Here is a 19,929-nt window from a genome sequence, read left to right on the forward strand (position 1 = left end):
GGCTCGTAAGATCATTCATAGCTTTGGATCTGGGAGGTCCAACCCTGAAGCCCAGGGAGGTGAAGTCAAGAGTCTTTATGAATTTAGCCAGGCTGGTTTTCAAAGGATGGTGTATGGCTAGACCTTCCCAGTCTTCAAGTCTCATTTAAAATCCCACCTTCCCTAAGAAGGTTTTGGCATTAATGCTAATGCCTTCCTTCTGAGGTGACCTTCATGGAGTCGGGGCTATTTCTCTTAAAAATTATATGTCTTCCTGCTCCTAGCGCACAGTAGATGATTAATAAAAATCTGTTGAATAGGAAAGAGTTTTAATCTAGTGTGTCTATTATTTTTCAGACTAGACCTTTGATTACATTGACATAGGAAATCCACTAGTAAAGAAAATTCCTCTCGTTATAGATATCCTCTCTACAACTTAGAGCTTTAGAGAATTGCCAAAGGCACTGAGAGGTTAAGTGATTTCCCCAGGGTCCCCAGACAGTGTATGTCAGAGGGAATAAAGGGAAGGGTTAGCACTTCAGTTTTGTTGTTCAGTCATGTCTGACTCTTCATGACCTCATTTGAGGTTTTCTTGTCAAAGATACTGAAGTGGTTTGCCATTTCCTTCTCTAGATCATTTTATAGATGAGGAAACTGAGACAAACAATGACTTGTCCAGGGTCGCACAACTAGTACGTGTCTGAATCCAGATCTGAACTCAGATCTTCCTGATTCTAAGTCCAGGAATCTATCTACTGCATCACCTAGCAGCTAGCATTTCAGATTGGTGTTTTAATTACCTCTAGAATGCTAAGTTTCTAAGATGTGTTTCTAGACACTACCCTTGTATGAGTGGGTGGTTAAGTGAAGGTCATAGGATCATAACTCAAGAGTGGAAAAGGACCTCAGAGGTATGGTCCCCTCTTTTCAAGAAACTGAGGCCCAGAAAGATTGCATACTTGGGTAGTAAGTGATAAGGACAGAGTTTGATCTCCCAAGCTTTCTCCACTGAGCCACGCTGGTTTCAGCAAGAGACCAAAAAGTACTGATTAGAGAGAAAAAAGAACAGAGAAGTATAGGATTACAGAATAGAAGGAAGGGGAGAATTGCAAGATAGTAAAGAGATAGGAGCTTCAGAGGTCAAATGACTTGCTCAAGGTCACTCAGATAGTGAAGGGGCAGATTGTGAACCCATCTTCTCTGACACCAGAATCAATGTGCTTTCTCCAGCATCACTGTACCTCCAGAATGACAAAAGGGGACCTCAGCCTTCATTGAAATTTTTGGAATAAAATGCCATCCCCCTCACTTGGCAACCTGTGATTAATTATTATTAACTAATTATTATTAATCTCTGTTTCTCTAGCTCTCACATAAGAAGTCCAAAGAGGCTTTGTCGATCATGTAATAATCATTGCTACATTACACTAACCTACACAGTACAAATATGAATTTGACAATCACAATCAAGTGGTTAATTTGAGACAAATTGGGTGATTCAAGTAAAAAAAGAAATTTTGATTTGGGATTTGAATTGTCTGATTTGGATGTATACGCTGATCATTTGCCAGACCAAATAACTGTCAGGTTGTCACTTCATTTTGTATGGTGTAGACAAAACTGGCCTTCTTAATGAGATAGGGAACTCCAGTCTTCCTACTGAACCAGGAGTTAGGAATGGGGGGTGAGATTAGTGTCCTTGACTACACTTCTGTGGAAGAGAACACTTAGGTTGGCCATAACTAGTATTTTATTGGACAGACACTGGCTTTTTCTACCTAGTTTTTAATGAAGATATAAATTACCTTTTCTCCCTCTAGGGAGAGGAATAGGGCAGGGAGGAGGAGATGTCATGTTTCTTTCTAAGAATTTAATGCAGCTCTTTATATAATGTTCATTAAGATGATTAAACACTGATTACTCTGCAAGTATACTATTCTCGTCTTTGTTTTTCTTTTTTATAGCCATAATGGAAATGATAAGTCATAAAAACACAGGTTAAAGCATTATATATTTTACCAAAATGTCCCAATTTTTCATCAGTGGTCTATGATGTCATTGGCATGGGAACTCCCTCCACCTAGGCAGATTACTTGTCCCCAGCAACAAGTTTTTGGCATTGCCAAATTCATCTTTTAAAGGAAGGAAGAAAATAAGCATTTATTAAGCATCTACTATGTACCAGGCACTGTGCTTTACAAATATTATCTCATTTGATCTTCATAATAACCCTGTGAGTGGTGCTGTATTATTCCCATTTTACAGTTGAGGGAACTGAGGCAGACAGAGGTTAAGAGGCTTGCCCAAGTTCACATACATAGTAAATATCTGAGGCTGGATTTGACCCCAAGTCTTCCTTACTCCGGACCCAGGTCTATCTACTGTGTCACGTGGCTACTTCTGGAGAATGGATTTGGAATCAAAGGACCTGGGGTCAAATTCCACTTCTGCTACTTAATACTTGTGTGGTCTTGGACAAATCATTGAACCTCTCTTTGCCTCAGTTTCCCCATATATAAAAATCAGAGGATTAGCCTAGATAATCTGTAAAGTTCCTTCTGGCTCTAATGCTACAGTCCTTATGATCTAATGTTGAAAGAGTTTCCTGAGACTCAGAAAGGTTAAGTGAATTGCCCATGGTCACACAGCTGTGTCAAAGGCAGAATCTGGCCCTCCTTCCCAAGGTCTTCCTGACTCAGGTCTAGCACTCTGTACACCATGCCATGCTAGGGCTCTATCATAGATTTAAGCAGTCAACAAATACAATAGTGGTGTCATGAGCAACCACTCATTAGAATGATTCTAATGTGTCCTTTAGACTCACACATAAATAGACAGGCTGCTTGAAATTAAATTATATTTCCAACTCTGCAGTTTTGATTATCAGGCATTGGAAGATAACAGTGTTTTTTTACCCATTGTCTTCAAGTAGTTCTTCCCATCAATTAGAACCATGGGTAAAACTCTCTCATTTCTTTCAGCTTGGTAATGACACATTTAATATATTCAACAGTCTTAAAATTAACTATTTCCCCAAACCCTTTGACAGAGAATACAGACAACTCATAGATTGACCTCTGCATAAACTTCTGCCATGAATGACAAATCATTCTTTGGTAAACTCATTGAAACTGTGTTGTTAGTCACAGGGCAATGCCCAAAACCTGGTACTGGGAAAAACTATTCAAAAAGACAAGAAAATTCAGCACACAAGGTAACTTGTGACAAGAAAGAAAATGACATGAGAATTTCTCTGCCATGAAGGATGTTCTGGGAGAGGTAAAGCATTTCATCACTGGGCCTCCATTTCCTCATTTGTAAAATAAATAGGTTACACTAGATTGCCTTTGAATCTATTATCTTATAATCCCTTCTTGTCATTGAAACAAGAAATAAATCAATTTGAAAGCACAGGAACAGGACTCTGAAGTATGAAGTAGCTGAAGACTTGGTCAAACACATGCTAAGACAATCTTAGGCTCAAAGGCCTCAATTCTCAGCCTTAAAGCCCTCATGCCTCAGGCTTCTTAGAAGACTGGAATGCAGAAGAGAATAATCCACCAAGAACTTTTTAAACTTTCTTTGGGAGTAGTGGGGGAAAATGTATTTTGCATATAATCTGCACACAGTACATGTTTAATAAATGCTAATTGAATGACAACATGAATTCTCTTAGAAAGTATCTCTTTGGTTAAAATTTATTGTCCTGGCATTGTTGGGACATGGGTCACTTTAGACATATAGGCCCAGTAGAAGAGGCTGGCACATTCTGAAATGTGGAATTATGAATGATTTTGTACTGGAAGAATTGATATAGTCTTAGTGGAGGCCAGCTCATAAGCTACCTGCCCTTTTAATGAGGATGGTATATGCCTGTCCACCCCCACCCCCAACACCTGTTCTAGGAAAAGTTCAGTATATTTCTAGGCACTTTTCAATTTCAACCTTTATTAAAATGAAATGACATGAAATCTTTTTTTTTCTGCGATCATCACTTTTAAAATTCTCTTTTGCTTCTCTCTAAACAGTATATGTATATATTAAACTGCTCTTTCTAGAAGGGTTTTTTGGTTTAATTTAGGTGCTTGGTTTTAGCCTCTCATTCTGGGAGACAAATGGGGCTTAAAGCCAGTTTTTCAAAAGATTTCCCTCCCATTTGTACTCAGAATAATTACAAGTGGAAATAGCTTTCATTTATTTCCCAAGCTAAAGTCAAGCCTGAATGAAATATTGCCAAGACCAAGACCCTCCCCACCTCATCCCATCACCCCACCATCACCAAAAGTAGGTGATTTGGGGTGGGGGAGGCGGAGGGAGAAGATATGGGTTAGTGAATAGACAGCTTGCTCAGGAAGATTTGGGTTCAAGTCCCTGACCCTGGGCAAATCAGGTTCTCCCTTACTGCCCATGGGAAACTTTCTAAGACTATAAACTACAGATCAGGTAGCAACCTACTTTAGTAAAGAAACTCTCTGCATTGGGAGCACCCTGTGCCAAGGGAATCATAACTACAGGATTCAACATTTTCTTTACTGATTTTCATTTTCTGATCTGGACCAGAGAGTAAAATTTTCAAAACCACCCAGGTATTAAAATATAGTGTACCCAGCAGAGAATCCTGGTCTCTTAATATTTCAAATCCTATTTTTTTTCAGATTTGAGACAATTCATCCCATTTAGATTACATTTTAAGCTGAAAGGTATCTTAGTGGTCATCTAGCCCACCTGTCCTTTTACAGATAAAAAAATGGATGTCCAGAGAGGGAAAATGACTTGCCCAAAGTCACAGGTAGTATACCTGGGATTGCAATCTCTCTTCTAAAGGTAAAACCAGTACTTTTCCTGTTCCATGTCCTAGTCTCTCAGGGACCTGTTATGTGGAAGAAGAATTAGACAGGCTCTGTTTGGCCCCAGAGGACCAAACCAGCAGCAATGGGGAAAATTGACGAGTTCATTTCGGTCTGCTGTCAAGAAAGACTTTGTAACCCTTGGAGATATCCAAGAGTAGAATGACTTGCTTTTAGAAGTTAATTATCTCTCCTTGGAGGTCTTCAAATGTCAAATTTTCCTGTGGAACATATCTTTACCCCATCAAAATGGCAGAAGTATGGGATTATTTTCACACAGAAGGCTATAAAAAGATGGCCTGAATCAAGCCTGGTGGGGAGGAGTGAGGAGTGGGAAGTGATAACAAAAAAAAGAAGGTAGGAAGTCTCATCCTGAATTTCTAGTACAAAATATTTTTCACTTTGTAGAGTGGACCAATTTCTATAAACTTATAAAAACAACCAAGTGCCTCTTCCAATTTCTGTAATTATTATAATACACACAGGATTGTCCATAATGCTCTGGATTCTGTGCCACACATAGACACAACAGCAGACACAAATACAGGACCTGTCACTCACTCATCTGTTGTCCTCTGTGAATATATTTAGCAAATATGTTAAATTATATCTCTCAATATGAATTTCTCTTTATATATTTTATTTATTCTGAACTTAAATATAAAAAGACAAAAAAAAACATTTCCACATGCATAGCACAACAAAAAAGAGGATTGAATAGAAAAGCGTGAATTTCCATTTCACAGTTAACTTTTTTGAAAAATTATGTAATAAATACTACATGTTATTTTCAAAGCTACCCTGCTTTTCTTTGCTTCCTTTTAAGTTTTCTTTTGTTCTCTGATGTGTACTTTTCCCTTTTTCTCCCTTCCTACAAACCCTGCTACCATTAGATACAAATATATATAATGTATATATAGATATGTATGTATCTAAATAAATATGTACAAAATTTGTGTATATGTAACACCATACTATAACTACTTCTATTTATCAGTTCTTTCTAGGGATGTGGATGGCATCTTCTTTCATAGGTCCTTTGAAGTTGTTTTGAGTATTTATAATACTCAAAATGACTTAGTCGCTCAAAGTTGTTCTTAGAACAATATTGCTGTTACCGTGTACAATGTTCTCTTGGTTCTACCCAATATGAATTTCTAACCATGTAATGACAATATTCATTTCACTAACTGTTGTATCAAAGGGATGTTATAGGTATAGTTTGTCTCAATTTTAACAAAGTATTTGATAAAGGCTCTCATACTATTCCTATTAATAGGATGAAAATATCTGGCCAACTGTACAAATAAGTGGATTCAGAGCCAGTTGAATGGCTGGTCACAAAAGGTCAACATTAGTGGTTTTGATGGAAACTTGGAAGGAGACATCCAGTGGAGAGTCCCAGGGATCTTTGTTTGGTCATGAATTGTTTACCTTTTTTTCTTTTTTTCAGTAACCTGGACAAAGGAACAGATAACGTAATTATCGAATTTATAAAGGATGCAAAGTCAAGAGAAACAGAGTCAGGAGTCAGAAAGATTCTATCAGGCTAGAATATTGCCCTGATCTGATATGATGGAACTAATTAGGGATAAATGTAAAAGCATATTTAGGTTAAAAAGAATCTTCCCAAGTACAAGATTGGGGGGGAGGGGCAGGACTAGAAAGCAGTTCCTCTGAAAAAGATTTGGGTGTTTTAGTGACCGAGGGCTTGATATGAGTCAACCATGTGATCTGGCAGCCAAAAAACCTTGCAATCTTAAACTTCATTAAGAGAAGATAAGGATAAGGGAGGCAATTGTCCTGCTGTGCCCTGAACTGGTCAGACCATGGAGTGCGTGTTTAGCTCTTGGTGCTACATAGTTAGGAAGGGCATAGATAAGCCAGAGAGCAATCAGGCAACCAGGATTTGAAATACTTTAAGAGCCATCATGTGGAAGAAGGATTAGTATTGTTCTGTTTGACCCTGGAAGGCAGAACCAGGAGAAATGTGTGGATCTTACAAAGTAACCAATTAGGCTTGATATCTGGGAAAAAACCTAACAACTAAAACTGTTCAAGAGGGAAATGGGTTACCTGGAGGGGAGGGAGTCCCTGTCCTGGGGGATCTGCCAGCAGACGTTGGATGGCCATTTGCCAGGTTTGTCATAGAGGGGCTTCCTTCGTGTAGTGGTTGAGCTAGATGGTCCTTGAGGTCCCTTCCAATTCTCAAGGTCTGGGATTCTGGGATTGTGAAAGGCTACAAATTCATGCCATACAAATACTGGTTGAATAAAGTGGGACCCTTCACCTAGGAGACATGAGGCTTAAGGAGAAACCGATAGCTGTTTTCAAGTATTCCAAGGATTGTCATGTGGAGGAAGAAGTAAGGAAGGAAGGAAGGAAAGAAAGAACAAAGGAAGGAAGTTAGGAGAGAAGGAAGGAAGGAAAGAAAGGACAAAGGAAGGAAGTTAGGAGAGAGGGAGGAAGAAAGTAAGGAAAAAAAACAGGCATTTATTAAGAACTTGCTATGTATCAAGCACTGTGCCAAATCCTTTATAAATATCATTTGATACTCATAACAGCCCTGGAAGGTAGGTACTATTATTATCTCCATTTTATTTTTAGAGAAACTGAAGGAGATAGAAACTAAGTGACTTGCCTAGGATCACACAACTAGTAAGTGTCTGAGGTAAAATTTGAACTCATATCTTCCTGATTCCAGGCCCAATGCTCTATTCATTGTGCCATCTTGCTGCCTCTAGGTGAGAAAAGACTCGTTCTACTTGGCCCAGAGAGCAGATCTAGGGGTATCTGGTAGAAGTTTCAATTTAGGATGAACAGAAAAAATTGCTTTAATGATTAGAGATATTCAAAGGTAGGAGGGAAAATATATGCAGTTAAAAGAACCTTAAACATAGAGTCCATGGCATTTGAACTTGAACCCCATTTTTTGCCATTTCCTGCTTGTGTGATCCTCAGCAAACCGCTCATCTTCCCAGGCCTCAATTTTCTTGTCTGTTTAATGAGGGAGTTGAAACAGATGACCTCTAAGTTCCTCCTACCTCTGGATCTATAGTCCCATTATAGTGGGTTCCCCTTTATCTGGAGTCTTCAAAAAAAGGCTGGCTGAGATGCTGTAATTATATCATGTGATACACTTTAAGAAAAATTATTTGGGGTACTAAGAAAAGCACTGTCTAGAGGGGTTACTTGCAAAAACTGTGTATGTCATTACATAGCTGAAGGTCAGGGACATTTATTTTCCATTGCCTATTCACCTGAAACATACGTATTCCTATTCTGTATTTGGAGTGCTTGTGTTCCTTGATAACTGTCAAGTCCACAATAAAAAAGAAAGACATTTTAAAGTTATGTGTGTATGTGACACATTCAGGCATAATCAAGAACATTGGCACTGAAGAAAAGATTGGAAAACTGTTTGGCGTTTGCCAACAGATTCATTGCTCTACAGTATTACTAGTCCTGTGGTGTGGTCTTCCAAGTTACAGAAACATCTTTACCTTATTTGACCCTCTGCTTACAGTGATTTTTTTTTAAACAGAGATGTTTCCATGTTGGTTAACTTATTAAAGTTAATTTGTTCTATTGTTTCTTAAAAGCTTAAACTCCTGAATGCTGCTCCAAAGCAAGGCAATAGTCACACTAATATTATTTCAAATTTCTAATGTGCTTCAATGTTTATAAAGCCCTTTTCCTAGCACAACCCTGTGACCCGGATCTTGTATACAAACACACATTATATATGTGTACATGCATTCATACATATATAATGTGAGATTCAGCTTGCTTATAGGCACACATACATATATAAAGTGAGACCCATCTCACATACATGCATGCATACATACATATACACAGAAGTAATATATGTGAATATTTTTTAAAATGCAGAACTGTGATTTCACTGGTATACGGCATTGGCTCTCAAAGTGTAGTCTGGGGACCCCTGAAGGTCCCCAACACCCTTTCCAATGAGATAGAATTTGTAAAGTACTTAGCATGGTGCCTAGCACATAGTAGGTACTTAATAAATGCTTGTTTACTCCCTTTCAGAGGGTCCAACAGATCAATTTTGTTTTCATAATAATACTAAGATGTTTTCATTCCTAATAGCTAAATATTGATAGGTATAACCTACATAAACAAAAGCTCTTTGGGGGATCTTCAATAATTTTTCAGAGTATAGAGGGTTCTTAAGATCAAAGAATTTAAGAATTGATGATTTAGGGAATTTCCAGTAAGAAAACTCTCTCTACTAATGCAAACTGACATTGTTCTGCAATTTATATAGACTTTTAGAGTTATCTGGACCACTAGGAAGTTAAATAACTTGCTCAGGGTCCCATAAATAGTCTGTCAGAGGCAAGACCTGAACCCAGATCTTCCTACCTCCAAGGCTAACTCCCTATCTAGTATGCCACACTGTCCCTCTTCAAGTGTTGTCATCTTCATTTTGTAGATAAGCAAAATGAGGCTCAGAGAATCTAAGTGACTTGCCTATGGCTATAGAGCTAGTGTCAGAGCCTGTATTCAATTCCAGGGCTCCTGACTCTTTAATACAGTATTTATTACATTATCTATTATTTCTCATTACTGTTTCCACTGCAAGGAAACTAGGAGGTACAGTGGATAGAGTGCTGGGGCTAGAGTCAGGAAGACTCATTATCTTCCTGAGTTTAAATCTGGCCTCAGACATTTGCTAGCTGTGTGACCCTGGGCAAGTCACTTCACCTTGTTTGCCTCAGTTTCCTCATCTGTAAAATGAGCTGGAGAAGGAAATAGCAAGCCATTCCAGTATCTTTGCCAAAAAAACTGCAAGTGTGGTCATGAAGAATTAGACATGACTGAAAAAGTAAGAAATAAATCTGAATATCAGATTTATATGTCAGAGATTTAATATGTCAGAGATAAACATTAAATGGAAGACCTTTGACTATTGGTTCTGACACAATATGAGGCAATAGAGTGGAGTAGTTTTTACATAACTGGGCCTCTGGTCAGAAAGTCCTGAGTTCATATCCTGCCTTTGACATATACTGGCTGTGTGACCCCAGTAAGTCATTTTACCTCTGAGCACTCCCAGATGACTCCAAGGCTTTAAGTCACAGAGAAGGGGTGAGCCAACATTGGTAGAAGAGTTTTGTCATCAAGCACTCCCTACATTGATGAAATTACAGATCCAATCCAAATACATACAAATAACACACTTTACTTTGTCCCAAATGAGTAAGAAATGATAGGATTCCTATAGGTTCAATTTCTTCAACACACCGCTGGAAACTGATTTTTTTTATGTATATTTGCTAGCCTTGTTCAATATTTTTCTCTGCTATCTCTTGTCAAAGGGCTCTAGCTCAAATTTTCAGCCAAAGGTGATATGTATAGGGTTAATTATAGCAGATGTTACAGTCCTCTGGATAGCTTCCTGTCTTATCCCCAGAGATATAACAGTTGTAACTTACTATTACCCAACCTATTTGAGTATATAACCACATTGATGAATGAGATTTGATCACATTAAAGGCCATATTACTTTTCCTGCTAAATCCTTTGCATCACTATATGAACTTGAACAGAAATTTATAAGACACTTCTATCTGTGTAAAGTACAATCACCACTACCTATTTCCTCCAATTCTACTAATAAAGCAAATGCTGTAGTCCAATAATACTTTTCAAAATGACCAAATTTGATCTAATGAAGCCATTTAGTTTTAAAGGATCAAATATCTTTTTTTTTCTTGTTAGTACAAGGAAAACTTCCAAAGTTCTTAGAAAAATTTGGACCTGCCAATCTGAAGGAGGGGGAAGACTTAATTCTACGCTGCACTGTCTCTGGAAGACCCAGGCCAAATGTCATTTGGACCAAAGACAATGTCCAAGTAATAGCAGGAGACGTCAAAGTATGCCCTTTGCATTTTTCCCTCTTTTTCAGAAGAACAAACTATTTCTTGACTCTCTGAATTACATGTTGTTGTGTTCATATATTTTCTGTTTGCAGATTCAGAAATTAGGTGATAATTATTACCTTTTTAAAAAGAATGTGATCCTCTCAGATACTGGGGAATACATTTGCTCTGCAAGGAATGCCGTGGGAGAGGCGAGTTGTTCAGCAAGCATCATTGTGACAGGTATATCCTGCACATACTCTGCCAGGTGAACTTGTCTGAGTAAGCAGAGAACTTGGCCCTAAGGTGATGTTTGCATTTTCTTTTAGAAAAAGAGAAAAGAGAAGAAATGTGCTGCAGAACTGAGGCAAAAGCTAAAAGTGGATCCAAGTTTTTGCCAGAACATACAACCACAAATACAGAGGAGCATGACCCGGCTACACACATCAGCCAGAAGACAATGGCAAAACAATTTTCAATGAGGTAATTTCAATCATGTCATTGGAAACTATTTACCCTACGTGCAGAAATCTAGAAGGAGTTGGTAGTACCCGTGTCTCCACCCCTTTCCTTTCTCTGCTTAGTAATCCCTGCCCCAGTTTTTTTTTCCTTCCACTTTCTCTCTCTCTCTCTCTCTCTCTCTCTCTCTCTCCCTCTCTCTCTCTCTCTCTCTCTCTCTCTCTGTCTCTGTCTCTCTGTCTCTCTCTCTCTGTCTCTGTCTCTCTCTCTCTCTCCCTCTGTCTCTATTACTTTTCACCATCTCTAGCTCAGGTCTCCTAGGCTCTGTGCCCCAGATTCACATCCCCTCACCCCAGGCTTGTCTCATTTTTCAACTTACTCTCACAGCTGAGATTAGGGGTAAACAAAGTAGAAAACCACCTTGTAACAGTGGTGGGCCTAGTGTACAAAACCCAGGAATTAAAAATAAGGGTCATTTAAAAAAATATTTCCTTTCATAGATTATATGTTTCCCATGTTATAAAGTCTGCCTTAAGGACAGAATTTTGTATTTATTTTGTGATGAGGCAAGTTCCATGTGTTACATGGAAGGCTGAAAGCCTTCTGTGGAGACTGACATGCAGAAGAGTTCAATTTTCAGTTGTTGGCTTGAGTGTGTGAATGCTTTCCAGGCTCTGCCCTTCATCCTCTCCCAGGCCCTCACTCTGTGGAGCACCAGCAGAAGGCCACAGGGGCAGCTGTTTGGAAGCTGAAGAGTCCCTCTCCGGCCGTTAAGGTTATAGCTTGGAGCAATCTGCTCCTGGCAACCCAAAGGGAAGCCCAGAGTATAAGATTTTCTGTTGAAATTTCATTATGAGTGGTAGTTTTGTAAAGCTGAAATACTACTACATTTTAAAAGTAGTTATAGGTTAAATAGGCTTTTGAAACCTAACGATTATTTATAACATTATTTTTTAGGAAAATATATTCCAAGTGCCAAATAACCACTTTACAAACAGACCTTGATAAGCAGCAGGTTGCCTGGGTTAGGAATCCAGATGTCTAAAAAGTAGAATTCCAAGATTTTAAAAATGGACATCTGTGGACAGACAGGAAAGAAGAAAGGAGAGGAGAAAATGAAACAAGGAGAGAAAGAAAAGAAAGAAAGAAAGAAAGAAAGAAAGAAAGAAAGAAAGAAAGAAAGAAAGAAAGAAAGAAAGAAAGAAAGAAAGAGAGGAAAGAAGGAAGAACAAAAGAAAGGAAGAAGGCTGGAAAAAAGAAGGGAAGGAAGGTAGGAAGGAAGAGAAGAAAGGAAGGAAGGAAGGAAGGAAGGAAGAGAGCAGGAAGGAAGAAGGGAAGGAAGGTAGGAAGAAAGGAAGAGAAGAAAGGAAGATGGAAGGAAAGAGAAAACATTTTGCTTTTTATTTATTTAAATGTCTAAAACAATAAACAAAAATAGGAATTTATTTCTATGTTATTTAGATAAAGTCTGTTTGTAACTATAGAAGTTGATTTAGCATCATAGATTTTGAGCTGGAAGGGACGTTACTGGTCATGTACTTAAGTCTACTCATTTTGCAGATGTGGAAACTGCAGCCTAGAGAGATAAAGGGATTACTCTTAGGTGAATCCAGAGCTCTTCTCACCATACCAGGTCACCTTTCTGTAGTCAGCTTCAGGAGTAAACTTTTTGTGTCATGGACCTCTTTGTCAGTCAAGTGAACCAATTCTCAGAATTGTTTTTAAATGCATAATATAAAGTGCAGAGGATTACAATGGAAATAAGTTATATTGAAATATAATGATCAAATTTATATTTTTTAAAAACAAGGTCACAGATCCCAGACAAAAAGCCCTGCTTTAGAAGGTAGTAGGTAGAATGGAAGATGTGATGGATTTGTATGTAGCCACAAATCTCGGTTATGAGCCTGCCTCTGCTCCTTACCACCTGTGTGACCTTGAAGAATCACTTCTCTGAGTCCAGTTTCCTCATCTGTAAAGTTGAAGATGATCTGTATATTCCCTTCCAGCTCTAAATCCTAGGAGACTTCATAATCACATTTTAGCGGCTTATTTTATTGTCTCCATTTCAAAAGCTTAATGGAAAAGTGGAACTTCTGAAATCAGCTGGCAAGTGTAAAGCAGAACCTTTGAGAGACTTACATTTATTTATTCAAGCATCTAGGAATCATTTTTCAAAATGTAACTTCCTTTCACTGTGACTATCTAATGTACGTAGTGTGAAGTTAATACTTGACTCATATATGAATTCACTGGCTCTTTATTTTCTCCTCACTTGTTCAGTCATTTCAGTTGTGTCCAATTCATCATGACCTCTTTTGGGGCAAAGATACTGGAATGGTTTGCCATTTCCTTCTCCAACATATTTTACAAATGAGGAAACTGAGGCAAACAGGGTTAAGTGACCTATGCAGAGTCACACAGCTAGTGAGTGTTGGTGACCAGATTTGAACTCAAGAAGATGAGTCTGACTCCAAGCCAGCACTCTATCTACCACGCCATGCCACCTAGCTGCCCCCTTACTTGACTAGATAGCAAATCAGACAAACAAATCAATATTCCTGCTACACTGGCAGAAATATACTTTTAAAAGTTAGACTGAATTTTTTAAAACTTTCCAAATATTAGGCTAAGAAGAAGGTGGTACTCAGTCCTTTTCTAAGTTGATATGGTCATAGATTTAGAGCTGGAAAGGGCCTTGGATGTCACATAGGCCCACCCTCTCAGTTTATAAATGAGAAAACTGTGGACCAGAGAGGTTAAGCCATTTTTTTAAGGCTGCACAGGTAGTCAGTGACAGAGCTGGGATTTTAACCCATGTTTTCTAACTTCAGTTCCTTTTGTGAATGTGTATGCAGACGATTCTAATGGTGTAAAAATGGAATAACCTAACCTACGATATTATGAATTGTATTGATTTAGTCTCTTTCAAAATATGACTACAATAATTTACTTGAAACTAGAGAGTCCAGTAGGCCCCTAAAGCCTGAAACTATGATAGAATCAAGGCATTCGAATCTTTGCTTCTCCAGACTGACTATAAGGTCTTTGAGGGCAGATTTGTAGTAAACTTCTTTGTATCCTCTGTAGCAACTAGAGCATTATTATGTAAATAACAGGTGCTCTATACATAATGTATGAAGGAATAAATTGCAAAATGGAAAATGCTATTTTTGCTTTTATTCTTAATTGTCTTTGTGTAACCCCAGATAGGGTCACAAAAAGTTGGATAGGAAAGAAACATTGAATAACTAAAAATTATTTAAAATCTGTATGGTAGCAGTGAATGGTTTACTAGGGAACATTTATCCTACTGTTTGGCTTTGGGGCTCAGTGGTCTTCTCGCTAAATCTTCACATAGCTTTTGAGTCCTAGTTCAAGAGATATAATTTCTGGGTAATGAATCATTCTATTAATCATGCTAACATATAATTAATAAAAGGGGTCAGTGACACTCTCAAATGACAAAGACCCTTCAAGGAACCCGCTTAATAACCTTGGAAGAGTGTTTGTTCCTGAGGGTGGCAATCGACTCAGATTGGTTAACAAGTAATGAGAGAGAATGAATATTATAATGAGAGGTGAAGCTATATTAATGAGGGCCTGGGGGATGTGACTTTCATGGTGTCATTGACTTCCAAATCACCTCCAGCCTAGGGAAATCTAGACAAGGGATCTACCCCCCTGCCCAAACCAGCCTGAGTGGAACACAATAGGCCAGAATTCACCTTAGATTAAATTCTGTGTAAGGTTTTCAGGTTGGGTGAAGCAATAACTCCACCTAGATAAGCCATTTTTGGGAAATGTCCTGGATCTCCCCAATAATTTGCTATTTAATAATCGCTTCTCTCAACTCTGGCAGTCCCAGAAGTCTTTGGAAGCCCTAGGGTGGGGATGAGGAGCGAAATGACTGAATACTTTTCCAGCTAAGTATTAGGGTTGCTCTGAGACTCTCTCTTGAGTAGGAAGGAGAGAGAGGGGAAGGTTAGAGAAGATTGTAGGTCGTGAGTGTTGGGGGAGGGTGTTTCTAAGCCATTCCCTTGGTTTACAGTCAACTCTGTAGAGTGGAGTTTGAAGTCATAGATTAGTCCAGACCCTGGAGCAACTCACTAAAATACATTGGAAATTTCAGGGAGACCCTGTAAATAATTTGTCACTCTACTCCATCAAGGAACAGTAGGAATTTTTTATGAAATTTTGGGAGTGGCCCAAGGCTAGGACAGAGTTTTCTGAGCTAACTTCAAATCACCTATTTTTACTTTAAGCTTAACTTGCATCCTGGGTGGTTTGGGCCAGAGAAACCCAGCATCCTACATGCACCTGCAAGGCCATGATAAAAGGCCTGCAAGTTTACAAGAACCCTACAAGTTACTTGGAGCTTCTGGTACCCTGTGACAAGTGCTCTGACAATGGGCCATATTTCCACCATCTGCTGATCACCATTATTCTGTATAGCCAGGCACTGTCCCATACCACCCCCAACAGCAATGAAGTTTTCAAAACTTCCAGTTTACCAAAACTTCTAAGATTTGGAAGATGTTCAGGATAAACTTTGACTCCATGATATAGGAGATTCCCTGCAGCTTGGGAGCACTACCAAGATTTTGCAGTTCTCCACCCAGGGTACAGGACAATTCACAGAAGACATTGTCCAGGAATGGAAGAGCATCATTATTCTGAGAAAGGAGAAAGAGAAGGCAGAGCAATGGTAACCCCAGAAGAATCTCAGGTGCTAAGAGAGGAAACAAGAAGGAGCTTTGGAGGTATTCATTCCACAAAGATTAAGCCACAATAACAGTACTGTGAGAAACAGAATATTCATGTTAACGACCACTATTTTTTTGGTGAGACAATTGGGGTTAAGTGACTTGCCCAGGGTCACATAGCTAGTAAATGTTATGTGTCTGAGGCTGGATTTGAACTCAGGTCCTCCTGACTTTAGGTCCAGTGCTCTATCACTGCGCCACCTAGCTGCCCCATGACTACCATTTTTTTAAGGACAAGATTTAGGGTTAGGCCAGGAAGACAGTGCTGCCACAGTTCTGAGGCAATATAAAACAATTTAGGTTTTCTAAAGCATTGCTATAAATGAAAGCTAGGGAAGAGAAGGGATGATAATGCTAGTTGCTGCCAGGATCTCATGAATGCATCATATTAAAATTGTATACATTTATTTCAAGACACATCTGAAAGATAATTGCTTCAGATTTTTATCTCTCTTTATCTCTCTATCTTTGTGCCTAAGGAAAAACCTAGGGCAATGCTGGGCAGCTTGGTGTAGTGGCTAGAGCACCAGGCCTGGAGTCAGGAAGATCTGAGTTGAAATCTAGCCCAGACACTTACTAGCCGTGTGACCCTGGGCAAATCATTTAACTTTGTTTGCTTCCATTTCCTCACCTATAAAATGATCTAGAGAAGGAAATGGCAAACCACTGAAGTAGCTTTGCCAAGAAAACCTCAAATGGGGTCACAAAGGTGGACATGACTGAATAACAACAAGGGTATTGCTATTAGGCTGCATTTTATTTGGTAAGAATAAATTCCAAAGGGAAGCTCTCATAAACATTCTGAAATACAGAAAAATCAACTTAAGTCTCCTTTTAAAAAAATTACTGGGCCCATGATTTCGTTGGTACAAGGAATCCCCAGGGAGAAACTCCTTCTATCAAAGCAGGTGAACAATTCCTCCTTAGTAATTGGCACTTAGATGTTGTCATTTGTCCAGGGTCACATGGTATGTGGCAACCAAGACTTACACTCAAGTCTTCCTGACTCCAAAGTCTACTTTTTGTGTCCAATATATTGCTTCTCACAACAGTCCTTGAATTTTAGTGGAACATTGTTAACATATTACTTGATCAAATACAGCATTCCAACATAGATTAGCCTCTATGAGTCTGGGAAATCACCACTCATCTACTTGCTAGGCCAAGAAATATCTCAACAGAAAATAAAAAATATCTCAACAGAAAAAATATATCCATAGAAAAAAATGCCAGTTTCATTTAATTTCAAGACCACTTTTGTCTCATTCATTGGTTAAAACATAATGTTAACGAATAGTCTCACAGCTAAAGATCCTCTAGTCTACTCCCAGCTAGAACCAATTCCTTTTACTGACCACAAATCTAGATAGCCCTTGCCCTGTAGGGAAGAAGGTGTTCAATTGAATAGTGCAGATAAGGTGACTCTTTGCAGGATTCTTTTAGGTGTCAGAGCTATTTCCAGATTGTTGATCTGATTCTTCCTGCCTCACTTCCTCTAAAGCAATGATTCTTCACGTGTGGTCCAGGGACACTTGCAGGTCCCTAAGAACCTTTCATGGGGTCCATAAGGCCAAAACTATTTAATAATAATACTAAGATGTTCTCTTGTTTTTAATATAATACATATCAATAGATAAAACCCACACAAACAAAAGCTCCAGGGAGTGGGAAAGTCCTTGATAATTATTGAATATAAAAGGGTCCTAAGAACAAAAAGTTTGAGAACTGGTGCTCTAATGTAAATTGAACTTTGTCCTCGGTACATCCTTCTGGACCACCCCTCAGATTCAGGCCTGAGGGAAGTCTAATTTTGGACTCAAGAATTTCTCTAAGGCTAAAGGTAAGGAGATATATTATTTATAACTGATGCATTGGTCCTCTAGCCAGAGAGAGTAGCTTATTTTGATTTTGAATTCACTAGATGATAATCCAAGTCCATTCTTTCTTGGAATGGAAATTCCTAGTTTTGTTTTTACTGGAAATTCTTTATGGTTATGGGACTAGATGTGCCTGTCTAGATAGAAAAACATTTCTCTGTATTCCATTGAACTCTGGTCTTCTAACTCAGTAATCTGTAAAGGGTGAGGATAAGAAAGTGAGAAGATGAATCACGTTCCACTTGATCCACAATTGTGTTTCTTCAACACAACCACACTTTTCATTATCTCCCAAAACTCTACCATTCTCCTTCCCTCTTAACCATATAAACTCCCAATCTGTCCCTTTCCTAACTGTCGCTCAAGGCAATTATAGCCCAACTGGTACTCAGATACCTATAATAGTATCTGCACAGGTGCCATTTGGAAAATTCCTCCACCAGCATACTCACACTATGCACCCCCCTTCACTTTGTGACTTTGGCAGGTGCCCCTTGTGAGGAATATTCTGTTCTCTGTGTCCAACTTCCTCACTTTTTGTTTTGGGTGGGAAAAAATCTCATTACATATCTTTCTCTCCAAACATCTCTCTTAATGCATAGGATACTTTCATCTCCTACCAACCTTCTAGTCACCCATATTATATGTTTGGCATTATCCTCAACTCTTCACCCCTTATGTCCATTCAATTGCCAAATCTCATCAATTCTACCTTTGCAACACCTCTAGCAGCTATCCCTTTCTCTCTCTTAGTTAAGAACCTCATTACGTCCGGATTGTTTCAATAACCGCCTAATTGTTTTCCCAGATTCCAGTGTCTCCCCTATGCAATCCATCCTCCATAAAGCTACCAAAGTGATTTTTCTGAAGTACTTATCTAACCATATCACTCCCTTTCTCAATAAACTCTTCACCTCCAGATTGATAATCCATTGTAACATCAAACATTATTTTATTTTTATTGCCTCCTTTCAAAATTTCTTATTTTTATTTAAGTGCTATCATGTATATATTTTAGTACATTAGCTCATGAACAAAATTTACAAACAAGTAAATATATATATATATATATTAGGGTTTATGATTAAGAAGGTTTTACCAATAGGAATATATGATAAAAAAATTGGAGACAACTATTCTAAACTATATGAATATCAACTCCATGATAAAATGTTAATGCTAGTGATATTTTCCATTTAAATTTTTAAATGGAATGAAATATTAAATTCCTCAAGCTTCTGTTTGCTTCTTTGTAAAATAAGCCTATGATGCTTGCTCTACCTTTTTTTGCAGGATAGTCGTAAGGAAAGCACCTTTTAAACCTTTAAAGTACTATTTGAATATGAGATAATAGTCTTCTGCTACCACTTGACACCCCTTACCCTCCCCAATGCAGGAAAGCATCCCAGGCTTAGTGCTACCAAATCTCTGAGGAGCCAGTAGATCTTAATGGAGCTTAAAGATTCCGACTCCTGGTTCAAGCTGAATTCTCTAGGCAGCAGATTCACCTTCAACTTTAGCTTCTAAAGGTCTCTTCTCAACTCTCTCTGCTCCCTCTTCTTTTTTTTTTCACTCACTATCCTCTACTTTTCTTCCAATTAATCATTTAACAAATATTTATTATTGGCCTACTGAGTGCCAGGCACTATGCTAGATTTTAGGGGTATACAAATACAAATGAATGATAACCTCCTCTATTCACAAGGAGCTTCTAGTCTGTCTGGGGGGAAAACATGGATGCTAACTAGTGTAGAGACCCTAGCCAAATCATTTATACCAATCTAATTATTCTATTTTGGGCACATAATTTTATCATTTGCACATCTAAACAGACATTTAACAGAAAACCTACAGACAGGAACATTCTGATTCCAGAGGTAGCCAAGAACACTCAGGGCTAGAAAGAGGTGAGATTTTTCTACTCTCCCCCCACTTCAGTCTCTCTTAATTCCTTTCTGACTCCCATTGTAACCACTAATTTGTGAACCACTAACCTCAAATCATTGGATACCAGGGTATTTGGGAAAGGATTCATCTGGGTCTAGAAACAGATCCTAAGTGGCGTGTGTGTGTGTGTGTGTGTGTGTGTGTGTGTGTGTGTGTGTGTGTG

The 19,929-nt window shown here is 38.5% G+C and overlaps 1 protein-coding gene across 1 annotated transcript in view; it reads left to right on the forward strand.

The window, feature by feature from the left end:
* CCDC141 (coiled-coil domain containing 141) overlaps positions 1 to 19,929 on the forward strand; it is a 276,321-nt gene that overhangs the window by 255,819 nt on the left and 573 nt on the right. Inside the window, exon 25 of the mRNA XM_027865848.1 lies at positions 11,047 to 11,200. Coding sequence (XP_027721649.1) covers positions 11,047 to 11,199 — 153 coding nt within the window. The 3' untranslated portion in view covers position 11,200. The remainder of the gene's footprint in view (positions 1 to 11,046; positions 11,201 to 19,929) is intronic.

Source organism: Vombatus ursinus, unplaced genomic scaffold (assembly GCF_900497805.2).
Source record: "Vombatus ursinus unplaced genomic scaffold, bare-nosed wombat genome assembly UNPS02014779.1, whole genome shotgun sequence".
Lineage (NCBI taxonomy): Eukaryota > Metazoa > Chordata > Mammalia > Diprotodontia > Vombatidae > Vombatus > Vombatus ursinus.